Genomic DNA, 12966 nt, shown 5'->3' on the forward strand with positions numbered 1-12966 from the left:
CACACTGAATCTGGGCAATCAAGAAATTAGAATATATTAAATTGCCACTAGAGGGTGATTTTGCTGTGTGCAAAAATAACTTTTTGCTTATTAAAATATAAATTATAAAATTTAAATTCACTTTTTAACTTTATTAACGTCAGTAAACATTTTCCTGAGGATTTAAAGTCTCAATCACTGGTTTCAAGTCTTCCACGATAGATAATGGTGTCAATTTCAAAATAGACAAAGTATGGCACACAGTCCTTGTCAGGACCAGTAGTCCTCATGGAGACCAAAACCTGGACCTCATTTCTGAAGAATTGTGGTCAGATTAAGGTTAAGCATTAACTAGTTATGGTTAAGGCTTTGTCATGGCTGTCCAAATGAATGGAAATGAATGCAGAGTTCTTACAAGATGAGCTTTGTAAACATCTGTGTGTTTGGCTCCTCCCTTGGACACGCCCCCAGAGAATGCAGCTGAATTTGACACGTTTTAAACCTCTTTTTTTAAACAGGAAAGCAACATATTTAATCATTAAAATTCGGCGGCATGGTTAGAGACACATTTTCCCATGGGTTGACTCAAGAATTTATTAATGCCTTACACGCACTTTAACTAACTTTAAACTTGATGCCATTTTTTCATGTCAAATACGATCTCATGAATTTTCCAATACTAATATCAGTCTGATCCATCATGATTTAGCAGTAACAATGTTTTTGATGATTTTATTTAACAGAATTTCAAAATAAAAGCATTTTTGTTGATACAGAACTGTATATGGTTTAAAATAAAAATGTATTTATGATGCAAAATGAACCTAAAAAAAATAAAACATACAGGAAAATGTCATTATGACTTGATATTAAGTGGCGGGCCGTGTGTGGCCCACAAGCCTCAGGTTTGAGATCTCCTATTTATGTGATATTTATGGATTGTATCGGATTTTACACAAATCCTTTTTTTTAGATTCCCACGATTCTGACCAACATTTTGCCAGCTCATCCATATTTTACACTGTTTGTTCTGGGAAACTCCCACTCACTTACACAAGCACAGCATAGAATCATGTCACGGAGATCGATGTGTGGTCACAAAGCTGCAGCCTGAGACACACGCAGGTCCTGCTGTGAAGTGTTTTAACAGAGATCAGCTGGTGTTTGGACTAATGGAACCTAATTGATATATTCACGCTCACTTCACGGCCAACTCCCCTGCACCTTCCACTCCACTGTCTTCTCCATCTGTGGAGTGGGTCCGTGTGGGTGACTGGAATAAGGCGGCTCCTGCAGGGACTCACATTTATCACACAAGACTTGTTGTTTGATTTATCGCCCTGTCGTCCAGCAGGAGATTCATTTCTGCTCCTGTGGGTTTAAGAATAGCTTCTGTTGAAGTCCCAACCCGTGTTTGATTATTCAAGTGTAAACTGGCACATGCCCGCCCCCCCCAAAAAAAAGTTAAATTGAGGTCATACAGGAACTAAATAGTACAATTTTACTTAAAATGTACTCAGAGTAAAAGTTACTTAGTAACCTGCCCTCAGCATTCACCTGTCTGTCCTCATCATTCACCTGTCCCCATCATTCATCTGTCCTCATCATTCACCTGTCCCCATCATTCACCTGTCTGCCCTCATCATTCCCTTGTCCCCATCATTCACCTGTCTGTCCTCATGATTCACCTGTCCTCAACATTCACCTGTCTGTCAACATCACAAAGCAGCATATCTTCAGAGACTGGACTGAATTATTAGAATGTTGAAAGGACTTTGATGGTTTTATTGTACAGGACATGATTGTCTAATGTTTTTATTGTGTTTCTTTAATTGTTTTTCCCTAATGAATTGGTTTAAACTGAGCTGAACATGTAGGTTTAAAGGGATGTATGCCTTGTTTTATAGAACAAGGCATTTTTTTCTTATGTTTTTGAAAGACACACTCTCTCTCCATCATGTGGACTCTTCCATTAGCAGGCCTCGGGAGTATAAGTGGTGGAAATAATCCTCACAGTTGACTCAGTTCTTGCTCTTATTCATCACCTGCTCACTGGTGGATGAAAGAAAACCACCAGTGTTGAGCCGTTTCATACAGAAAACAGCTTTGTTGTCTCACACTGGTGAAGTCACTAATGATATGATGGAACCTACACAACATGAAAACACTTTTATTATCTTCTACAACGTTCACAGATTGAAACAACGTATTTAGGTGTTTTATTGATAAATATCCTTAAGAACTGAGCCATTTCTATTCACTGGTAAACAGTGAGATCATCCATGGAGTATAACAAAAAAACTGCTTTGGTTTGTAGACAAAACAAGATATTTGAGAACATTATCATTTCAAGGTTTGGCCCATATTTCAACTTATGTTGCACATTTTTTTATTCATTTGGAATTTATACATTATCTGGACAAATACTAACACAATTTGCACTGTTTTCTTTTGTCACACTGCAAGTAAAACACACTGTGTGTGTAATAAATTATACACGTGTGTATGAGTGAGTCAATAAATCCTCATGTTTTCATCATCTACATGTCTCACATCATTAGATGTGCAGCTGAGCATGAGGGTGTTTTTACTGTGTTTGAAGTGTGTGTGTTTATTATTCATTTCTGGGACCAATCCATTAATTCCAAATTTAAATGCACAGTGCAAGTGAAAAACCTTTTAGTGATGAAGTTTCTCATTATTCACAGTCCACAGTCAGTCGTGTTACTGATCCTGATTATCTCTCTGCTGGAACCTAATATTAAAGTGTATTTTTTACCACAATAATATTGTGAATTGTGATCATTTTGGTCTGGATAATCGTGATGGCGAACGTATAAATGTAATGAATCCAATTAAATTCAGACTTTATTATTGACTCAGACAACAACCAAGAGACAAACATATGGCAGGAGAGTGTTTTATTATCTGCAGAACATTCCAGTGGAACTAAATCCATATTACAGGACAATGGAAGTAGAATTATAAGGCCTGTTTACAGTGGACATTTTAAATGTTGTGCATGTGTGTGTGTCACTGGGACTTCTGTTTCTCCCACTGTTCTGGTGTGAGGGTCTTCTGTTCAAAAGCGTGGATTTCTTTCAGCTCCTCAGCGAGACACATGTTCACCAACCTGACAACACACACACACAGCTCATTGCAATATGTTGCAAATTTTAACCCAGTTTTCTAAATATAAGCATCTCCATCCCCTGCCGTTAAGTGAACATTTGCGGATCCTGCAGATTTCTGTACCTGTGTCTCTGTAACAGTGGCTTTCCCTCAAACTCAGACGACACCACCAGGACTTTGAAGCTGGCGGCACATCTGTTAGACGACGTGTCCTCCACATCCTGGATGAGAAAAGACGACGCATTTTGATGAAGTCAACAGTATGTAACGCTTCAACTGTAACTGGACGTTTTAAAGCTTCATTTTGCTTGTGTATTGTTTCTGTAAGATTTTCTGTTATGGGTGTAAAGCAGCTTTTTTGTTGTTGTAATCCATTATATTTACATCCTGTTCACACTATTCATGAACATGTGCTTTACCTACTGTGTGCATGTTTGTTGTATCCTTTGTTTGTGTATCACTGCTTGTGGTTTTGGATTCTCTTGTATCATAAAAAATAAAGAAACACATGCACAACTGCAGAATATTTATACAAAAAAGTACTTAAGCAGTTGGTATGTGTTTGCATTGGCTGTACATGCACATGATGCAACAGAAACAACAGTAAGAAACTCACCACGTGCACAGCCCCGAGCTTCTGCGTAAGTTTTTCCCTGATGTGATCGCATGTTATTTCCATGTTTCTCCACAAATGAACGCTAAAGCAATCGCGTTAACAAGGAGAAACAGCTAACTTATAAATGTATAGTGACCGTACAGGTAAAAAAGAAAATATGCTAAAAACGAAAGAAACCCTGTGTTTTTAATATTTTGAAATGCCTATATTTTTTCATAAACTGCTACAACACAGATGCGAACGCTTGTGTTGATTCATATGTCTATTAATATCATAAAACTTAACCCGGTACGAAAGTGTTCGCCTGATTTCCGTACCCCTGTGTGAGAGATGAGCGTCATCGCTTACGCTTGATTGACAGAGAAACCGTCCAATCACATTGCGGCTATGACAACTGTAGCCAATCAGGAGGGACATGCCATTTTGAACGTAGCGAATCGTTATCTTAGGATGTCTTTCAGAAAACCGAACTAAATGTTTCTAAAATATTCGTAAAAACAACAAATATTTTAATGTAAGTCAATTTATTCAATATATAAAAACATTCAATAGTCTTTATATGTCACGTGAGCTTTTTCTTAGCCTCAACAGCGAGGTACATTTTCTCAGTTTTTAAGGATATTTGATCAGGCAGGTTTTTGGGCTACCATTCCTGACACTGTTTACATGCATACATGGGCGTACGCTGCTCTGGAGAAAGCTAAATTATGATGTTTCATTAGTGCAGTTATTAATATTGCACATTTAGTGTTTGCTTTTAAGATTTAAATATCACAGCGGAAAAATAATGGCAGTTTTTCGTCTTTTAAATTGGATGGTTTTACATTTATTTTATCGGCCGTCTTATTGTTCATGTCTATATTATTAGCTAAGCTAATTTAGCCACTTAACTGTTAGTGTGTTTGTCTATTTCCACAATGGTGGTGGAGGTAGAAAGCTTCTTCGGTGTTTACATGCTTTACTGCACCAATCCTAAATTCAAAGGTCGCATCTACATCGGCTTCACTGTGAATCCCGAGCGGAGGATCGGGCAGCACAACGCCGGGCGACACAGAGGGGGCGCTAAGAGGACCAGCGGCAGAGGACCATGGTATGATGACCTGCTGCTCCACAGGGTTGCAACTATAAATCGTTTATTTTAAATTAATTATAAAATATTTTGATAATTGAAATAATTCAAACAAGCTCTGTAGGGGGTGGGTATCTCATAGAACCTCACACATTTGCGATACATGAACCATGATATCAATAATATCACGATATAACGATTCTGTGATAATCAATATATATATATCATGATATCTGTCTAACTGTAGAAAACAAAATGTCTGTGAAAAGTTAAAAGTGCAGGATATCTCTATTTGTTAACAACATAGAGTCTGCTTGTGCAAAGTGCAAGTGAACATAATCATTTCAATGTTTGGTAAACACTTATCAAATACTTCAATATTTTCTTACATTTTATATTGTCCAAAACCATGAATCCGTCTCGATACATCGGTTATAAAAATAATTGTTAGTTACACATTTGATGTGTTTTATCCCCTTTGTTTTCCCTCAGGGAGATGGTCCTCATTATACATGGATTTCCCTCTGATATTGCTGCTCTGAGGGTGAGTGTCTTTGACATGTGGTTACTTACTGTAAGTTCTAGTCAATACTATCTTATCTTACTATCATATTATCAATACTAAACTGACACCACAGAGACGTTAATAGAGAGGATTATTCAACATTGTTAATAATTTAATTTAACTAATTTCTGGGCAAAACAGTTTGTTATTACACTTAAAAATATATATTCTTTCAGAAAATTGTATGAGGAAATGTTTTTATTCTAATAACAACAAATGCATCATAACTAGATTTTAAACTTTAACATCAGTGGATGCATTTTTCCACCTTCTCCTTGCTGTAAATTGGAGTAGAGAGTGACGCTACATTAGTAATTCTGCAGGTTGTTTTTAACATAATTATGAGGCTTGAATAGGACTAGTGTTGTTCCATTCAGACACAGGAGACATCAGTAGAGATTGGGGTCATGGAAATAATTGAAAATGACACATCCAAATCAAAGGACACTGCTATTATTATTATTATTGTTTAATCAAAAATAAAACGTGTGGCAAAACTTTATTATAAAAGAATGTGTCAAATCTTCTTCTTCAGATAAGAAAACACGTTTCTTCATTAGATTAATTGCTATTGAAAATAATTGTTGCATTCAATAAATACAGATTTTCTGGTTTTAAGTCTAGAATAAGCAGCTAAACCCAATTCCAGTCTTTTATTAAGAAGACAGCTACATTTGTTATTCTCAGATTCCATGAATCAAACAGGAAGTGAGCTGCTCACCTGAGGATATCAGGCTGCTAAATCATTTATTTAAAAATTTGAAACACCTGACTCAGGGCGTGTTCATTTCTAAATTCTAACGAAACACTGTGATAACTCTGGGGCAGTTTGAGTGGGCGTGGCAGCACCCTCACTCTTCCAGGCGTCTCTCCCACGTCTCCCGGCGCTCCAGAAAGGAGTCGAGCCTGCAGTTCCACTGGCGCGTCGTCTCCAACATGCTGCGGGCGGCACCGTGGAACAGACTGCCGCTAACAGCGCGCTGGCTCAAGCAGGAGTACAGGATGGACTTTGAGCCCAGTCTGCAGCCACCGCTGCACGTCCCCGTCGCTTTCGGCAGCGTGAGAGCCAAGAAGACTCAGCGGCAGGCAGGAGAGGAAGAGGAGGAGGAGATGTCCAGGTGTTTTATCTGTAAAGGCTCAGTCAAGGTAGAGATTTTGTAGATTGTGTCCCAGAATACATATACATACAAACATATGTACATAATACAATCCAAACATTACCACTGGCCAGTTACCAGGTCTTTTAAACATCTGTATCGTTTGCACTGTATATTCATTTAATGTCCTATATAAAGGTCTTAATAGTTGCTGAAGCTTATATTTTAAGCTTCTTCTTTTTGTTCTTGATGACCTTTTTCATGTATTTAATATTCAGTTTATTCATTGTTTTTAATTGCACTGCTGTGCAAATAGTGACCCCTAACTGCAATCCAAGTTAAAAACAGTGGAGGGCGGTGTCTCCATCTTCTCTTGTGGCAGTTGCGACCTAAAGTGACCTGACTATACACAGTGTCAGATTAAATGTGACCTATGTTTTAAATAAATATAAATTGCATATGTCAATTAATTTTGTCTGCTCCGAGCGCTCGGTTTCAAACTTTAGTTGGTGTATTGTGAGTGAGGCAAAGCGAAACACGCAGAGGTGAAAGTGAGGAAAGGATGTGCGGAGTCAACTTCCCGCCCCATAGATAACTAAACATGTTTTCACCTTTATTCCAATTAAAATCACATCCTGACTTTGAGCTCTTTGCTTTGTTTTTTTTCCTCCCCGTCAGTCGTCAGAAACGCTGAGCTGCTTCCACCCGTCCTGTGGAATGAGCAGTCACGTGACCTGCCTCGCCAAGCGCTTCCTGAAGCCCGAGCCGTTGCACCTCCTGCCCGTGGAGGGAGAATGTCCGCGCTGTCGTCGCCCGCTGCTGTGGGGAAGCCTCATCCGCCACAAACACGGCTGCTTCGGAGACTTGGAGGAGATCCAGACGTCATCTGCCTCCCAAGTCAGTATATATATGTACAGATATATATATATATATATATATGTACAGATATATATATATATATATGTATATATATATATATATATATATATATATATATATATATACACACAAAATATATATTTTATATATATACAATATTAGTTATTTCATACAAATCAGAAGTGCATTCAGGTTTTCACCTCTAACATGTCGTCTGCTCCTCCACAGAAACACTGGGCCGATGAACTACAGTTATGAAGGAGCTGAGTCAGCAAAAAAATTATATGGATTACATGTTATTATATGTTGTATATGTCCTTTTGTTGTTATCCACCTGATCATGAAGTATTTTTAACTTTGTCCGTTGTTAACGTATGAAATGTTTGTGGAAGAGGAAAACAATGATGAATGATGATGAATAAAATGATATTTTTTTATATTTTGAATGATTGCCCAGTGTTTGACGTCGGACAAAGAAAAGAACGCTCACTCCTTTTACGCTGGTTTATTATGTATTAGATGTTAGTGGCAGTGACAAAGGAAACAATAGTGGTGATAATCATAAAGTAACAATCTCAAAGTGATGTTTATAAGAATATGAATGTGCATAATAATAATAATAATATCCAAGTCACAATTAAGTGTATATGTCATCTCTGTACAGTGGTGTACATGTTTAAGTGAGAGAGTGAAGCTTTACAAGACAAATAATTTCACGTTACAGAGAACATACCGTATTAAACAGATCACGTACAAAGAGTCGGGACATTGTTGAAGCAGTAAACACTGATCATTATTTTTATGTTCAGCAGAGACAAAAAAATTGTAAAAAAAATTCATACGTTTATACATTTGGAGGCCCAGTGTGTAAGAAATAGTGACATCTAATGGCAAGATTGCAGATTGCAAGAAGCTACGACGGCCATCACATACCGAAAAGGATATTTTCCTTTTGTTCGCATCATAATATGCTTCTTATTTTTCTTAATTTACGGTCACAAAAACTAAATGATGTTTATTTTAAAGTGATCATACACTTTAGCCCTCGAAACGTCCCTCCCGATTGTCATACAGCTTTTGTCCTCTGGGGTCAAAGATGGCCCTCATCTCGTTTGACTGTTATTTAAAGCATCTTTAGTCCCATTATCACACAATTTTCCATTCAGTTTAGAATTTTAGGGCCAATAAACCTTGTTCAGATAAAAGTATACCGTGTTTTTGAGTTTAAAGTTGGGTAAAGATGTTGTATTTGTATCATTTGAATTTTTTTCACACCTGCCGTCTTCTGGGGGTCAAAAAACGGACCTTCATTACCTGACATAAAACGTTAATTTCCAAAACTGGTTTTGTTCTGCGCTACCAATTTGACCCAGTTTCCCCACACAGGGATTAATAAAGTATTCTGATTCAGAAACATACATGTGGGTAGAATATTCACTTCCCAAATCTTCCACACTGGACCCTCTTTTTTAAAACAACAACAACAAAACGATACGGTAGTGAAAGCAGAGTAAGTGTTTCACATTACACATGATGGGTTGTTGTTAGTATAAAAATACTGAGTGATAGTGCAGCTGTTTGTGGTTTGTGCCGTTTGTCTGTCTCCTCACTGCTGGACAGCTGGAGCTTGCACCGTGATCACAGTCTGACAGGGACACAGAGGACACATGTTAAAATGGCTTCCAAGAAACCCAACAGTCTTGTGGGAACTACCTTAAAGGGATACTTGAATAAAAGTCTTAAAGTCCATGACATTTACTGTACTTCAATGTCTCCAAAGTCATTTTCTGATATAAAATGGACTTAAGATTTAGAAGTAAATGTATTTGAAAAGTGAGGCGCTAGGTGAGTTTTAACTGGAGGGTTGTGGGTTCAATTCCCGGCTCTGCTCGTCTATATGTGTCCTTGAGCAAGACACTCAACCCCAGGCAGAGTGTTGCGTATCGCACCTTTAAAACAATGTAAAAGAGGGTTCAGTCGTGTTGCTGACTCACCATTCTGGGCGCCGCCGAGCAGCAGTTGACCACCTTGCAGCTGTAGGCGGCCAGAGTGGCAGAGATGGCAAACAGAGCAGCATGGACAATCCCAATCTCAGCAGCAATGTGGCTGTGTGTGTGCTGAAGGGACAAGGACAGGAGGAAAGGAAGGAAAGACGTTTTACCTCGATTGGTGATCAGTTAAACAAAATGTCTTATGACCAGCTGAGACGTTTAAAATGCTACATTGGACTGATATTGGCTACTCAACAAAAAGAAAGTGGTATTAAAGTGTGTTTCGTCGATAAATCACCTCCATATTTAAGCAGGCGTCTGCATAAAGCATTGTGCGGTTTTCATAGTAATAGTGCCAGCATATTGATTTTGCCTCACTCATTTGAGCCAGTGTACCGAACAGGTTTAAGACGGAGGCCCCACACGACACAATCTGCATCCCCAAGCAGGCTCTCAGCTGAAACACACACACACAAAATATCAGTTATATGCAAAAAATATTACAGCTTTTATAAAACACAAACATAGCTTCACTGTAAAATTACACTTGTTTTGCATGTTAAGTATTCTCAAAGTCCCAATTCGATTTTTTGATTTGATATGAATACATTTAGAGATATTTCATTTTTCCATAGCAATTTGACTTCTTTATGAGAGAGCTTATAATGCAGATTGTATAAACCTTGGATCTTTCGCCCCTCGTGCATCCTTAAAATATCCATGTTTGCATTCAAATTTGAACCTAAAGTTGTTACATCAATGCTTAATATGACCACACGGTGCAACTACAGTGCAGTTAAAAGTGATAATTCAAACTTTAGACAAAAATACACAGACTAGAAGTGCATCAGACAGTTTTTAAGTTGTCCTGCAGAGGACACAAAAGAGGACACTAAATCCATGAACCACTTTTTTAATTGACCGTTAAAATGGTGTCATTGTGGTTGCTGGTGGTTTTCCTGGGAGTTGGGAAGAGAGAGTCTTGTCTTCCCGTCTCCTGGACGGGGACACATGTCCTCTAACCCCTGCCTGCCACCAGTTAAAAGAATGGAATGTGGCCACATCTATATGGACAACCAGCTCCATTCAGCCTCTTTCAGTGACTCATCCGAGCGAGGACATGACAGAGACTGAGAGTTGTTCTTTTGTTTTTGTTTTTACCCCCCAGATCAGAATCGAGCAAATCGACATTTTTTCAGATTGTTCTACTCTAGAAAGCAGAAGTGGTCGCTTCCTGCTGAGTCAGCGTGTTGTAGTTTGTTCACTCACCATCGTCAGATTGAGGTTCTGTGCTACTATGGCCACACATCCAGCGATCATCACCTGAGACGACAACAACAACAACCACACATGTGTGAAATGATCTACAAAAAAAACAACCCACCACAGAATAAAACTCACCTATACAACGTTTTACAGCGAAATAATCAACACATGCAGTCAAAAAATACAGAACATTTAAAATGTCAGAAGATAACACACAGAAAGAATCATTTTTCATATAATATTAGTTGATATTGTGACATGAATTCCCACAATAAAATAGAAAACAAGGTTAGAGCGTCAGTGTTGTCCAGCAGAGGGCAGCAGAGACCTGCTACACTGGTATGTCTATTCAATAATAACAATAATAATGACTTTTTTTTAAAGTATGTGAATGGGTGAAAAAGTATCTTGCCAGAAAATGACTATGGTAACCTTAAATAATAATAATAATAATAATAATAATAATATTACTTAAGTAGATGATGATATAAAATGTACTTCAGTTTTAGAAGTAGAGTTAAGATTGAGCCATGGTAGTTCGGTGGTAGGGCAAGTTGTCTTCCAACTGGAAGGTTGTGGGTTCAATTCCTGGCCCTGCTAGTCTGTATGTGTCCTTGAGCAAGTCACTTAACCCCACGTTGAAGTGTGTGAATGGGTGAATGACAAAACTATAGTGTAAAGCAGTTCATTAAGACCAGAGAAGCTCTAATATAAATACATCGCCACCGCTGATTTACTCTGAAGTGTGAGCTCACCAGTGGTGACGCAATTAAGAAGAGGATGCCACTTTCTAAACTAGCCAGCTCTTGGGCTATGAGCATAATGATCAGGATGATGTGAAACAGGCTGAAGCAAATCTGAGTGATCTGGAAGCAGAAAACAGAGAGAGAGAGAGAACAGGTCAGAAAAATACACTTAAATGTTTTTCATAAGCCTCGACTCGGACCTGACCATCGCCCATATATTAAAAAGTGGATTTAGTCCTAAAAATAATACGTAATAGCCTCCTGTCATTTCAAAACAAAAATTGTCTTGTATCATATCGGCATATCAGCGTCCCGGAGTGAACATATCTCCAAACGCTAGTCACTTTTCCGTGTATACAACCAATAAACAACCCCCACAGTGCCACACACAGGCCTGGCATGTGCACTACAGAATTGAGAGTCAACTTTGGCGGTTTCACGTGCACAAAGACATTCCTTGAAATGACGCCGTGTTTACAGACAACTTTTTGAAAGAAGGACAAAAAGGATCTCTCTCTGTACCCCCAGAGCCTTGGGTTCACTCTCCAGGTACTTCTGTGCTCTCTGGAGGTTCTTCTGGAAGGTGACAGCGACCAGCGGGTTCTCGGCCGGCGCGGCGCCTTCCTCCACCACTGCTGCTTCATCTGAGATGGAAACACAAGGAGCTCCTGTGAGACTCTTTCTTTGTAATCTGACAGAGAACGTGCAGAGGGAAAAGAGAGGAACACAGTGCAGACGCCTCTGCAGCGGAAGCCTGCACCGAGCAGAAGACAACATCTGGATTTCATCACTCCGGACAAACAACACTGGACTTCTTGTGTCCTCTCCTCTGCTGCTAATTAAAAAACTATCTCTCACTCTGTTAATAAAGAGTCTTTCTCTTTACCTGCCATGATCACAATCTCAGGAGCAGATCCCTTCTTCCCTTTTCACGCGTCTTTACCAAGTGCCGTCGAGCTTCAGCCTCAAGTTTTGCAACAACTTGGTGCCTGTGTGTGTGTGTGTGTGTGTGTGAGAGGGAGTGAGGGAGTCCCGCCTCACATCTGTCTCTGAAACATGACTCCAGCTGCTCACTTCCTCTCCGGTCCCAGAGCTCAGAGAAACATGGGGGGGCCGTGATTGGCTGAGCTGAGAAACTTCCTCAATCTGCTGAGACTTCACGTTCCCTCGAAAAGTCTTTCTTTGTCTTGGGCAAACAAGTGCGTCCTTGAATGGCAATGTGCGATTGTGAAATTAAAGGTCCAGTGTGTCAGAGTTAGTGACATCTAGTGGTGAGAGCGCAGAGTGTAGCAAACAGAGGACTCCTCTACCGATCCTTCGCTTTCCCGTCAAGCGTGCGTCATGGAAGTACGTTGTTGCTCTTCTTCGTTTGCTTTGGGAGCCTCTGGCTGGTTTTGTCCGTTCTGGGCTCCTGTAGTAACATGGCAGCACAAAATGGCTGCCGCTGTAAAGCAAGGCCCTTGTCTAAAGTAAATAGAAAAGGCTTCTTCTAAGGCTATGAAGACTATTATTGTTACACACTTAAACAAACATACAGTGTACACAGTGAACTTCTAGTCAGGTCAGAGAGTTGATGATAAAATGATATCTTGATAATCGGTCATGATATTGCAATTAAAAATAATT

The 12966-nt window shown here is 39.1% G+C and overlaps 3 protein-coding genes across 4 annotated transcripts; 1 reads left to right on the forward strand and 2 right to left on the reverse strand.

Moving 5' to 3' along the window:
* Nucleotides 1-2883: 2883 nt before the first annotated feature.
* Nucleotides 2884-4076, reverse strand: zgc:112271 (uncharacterized protein LOC553698 homolog). Its single transcript, XM_044022520.1, has 3 exons — nucleotides 3728-4076; nucleotides 3235-3332; nucleotides 2884-3112 (listed from the first exon to the last, which is right to left on the reverse strand). Exons 1-3 carry the CDS (start codon nucleotides 3788-3790, stop codon nucleotides 3013-3015), a joined length of 261 nt encoding a protein of 86 aa, XP_043878455.1. The 5' UTR covers nucleotides 3791-4076; the 3' UTR covers nucleotides 2884-3012.
* Nucleotides 4077-4352: 276 nt separating this feature from the next.
* On the forward strand, nucleotides 4353-7774 carry slx1b (SLX1 homolog B, structure-specific endonuclease subunit). The gene is made up of 5 exons (XM_044022514.1): nucleotides 4353-4817; nucleotides 5289-5340; nucleotides 6190-6507; nucleotides 7137-7355; nucleotides 7566-7774. The coding sequence occupies exons 1-5, from the start codon at nucleotides 4645-4647 to the stop codon at nucleotides 7593-7595; spliced, it is 792 nt and encodes a 263-aa protein (XP_043878449.1). The 5' UTR covers nucleotides 4353-4644; the 3' UTR covers nucleotides 7596-7774.
* Nucleotides 7775-7827: 53 nt separating this feature from the next.
* Nucleotides 7828-12930, reverse strand: LOC122767139. Of its 2 annotated transcripts, XM_044022515.1 has the most exons (7): nucleotides 12227-12928; nucleotides 11863-11984; nucleotides 11350-11460; nucleotides 10598-10651; nucleotides 9627-9785; nucleotides 9332-9454; nucleotides 7828-8982 (listed from the first exon to the last, which is right to left on the reverse strand). In XM_044022515.1, the coding sequence occupies exons 1-7, from the start codon at nucleotides 12231-12233 to the stop codon at nucleotides 8944-8946; spliced, it is 615 nt and encodes a 204-aa protein (XP_043878450.1). In that variant the 5' UTR covers nucleotides 12234-12928; the 3' UTR covers nucleotides 7828-8943. The 2 variants fall into 2 exon arrangements, with proteins under 2 accessions (XP_043878450.1, XP_043878451.1); XM_044022516.1 differs by lacking the exon at nucleotides 9627-9785 and having other exon boundaries at nucleotides 12227-12930.
* Between the last annotated feature and the right edge of the window lie 36 nt (nucleotides 12931-12966).

The sequence above is a fragment of the Solea senegalensis genome, linkage group LG3 (assembly GCF_019176455.1).
Source record: "Solea senegalensis isolate Sse05_10M linkage group LG3, IFAPA_SoseM_1, whole genome shotgun sequence".
In the NCBI taxonomy this organism is placed as follows: Eukaryota; Metazoa; Chordata; class Actinopteri; order Pleuronectiformes; family Soleidae; genus Solea; species Solea senegalensis.

Coding starts and splice junctions, on each gene's coding strand:
- slx1b (XM_044022514.1), top strand. CDS start 4,645: ATGGTGGTGGAGGTAGAAAGCTTCTTCGGTGTTTACATGCTTTACTGC. Junction 5,341..6,189: donor CTGATATTGCTGCTCTGAGG/GTGAGTGTCTTT, acceptor ACTCTGGGGCAG/TTTGAGTGGGCGTGGCAGCA. Junction 6,508..7,136: donor TCTGTAAAGGCTCAGTCAAG/GTAGAGATTTTG, acceptor CCTCCCCGTCAG/TCGTCAGAAACGCTGAGCTG.
- zgc:112271 (XM_044022520.1), bottom strand. CDS start 3,790: ATGGAAATAACATGCGATCACATCAGGGAAAAACTTACGCAGAAGCTC. Junction 3,333..3,727: donor AGCTCGGGGCTGTGCACGTG/GTGAGTTTCTTA, acceptor TTTCTCATCCAG/GATGTGGAGGACACGTCGTC. Junction 3,113..3,234: donor CCACTGTTACAGAGACACAG/GTACAGAAATCT, acceptor GTGTGTTGTCAG/GTTGGTGAACATGTGTCTCG.
- LOC122767139 (XM_044022515.1), bottom strand. Junction 11,461..11,862: donor GTGAACCCAAGGCTCTGGGG/GTACAGAGAGAG, acceptor TTCTGCTTCCAG/ATCACTCAGATTTGCTTCAG. Junction 9,455..9,626: donor ACGCCTGCTTAAATATGGAG/GTGATTTATCGA, acceptor TTGTCCCTTCAG/CACACACACAGCCACATTGC.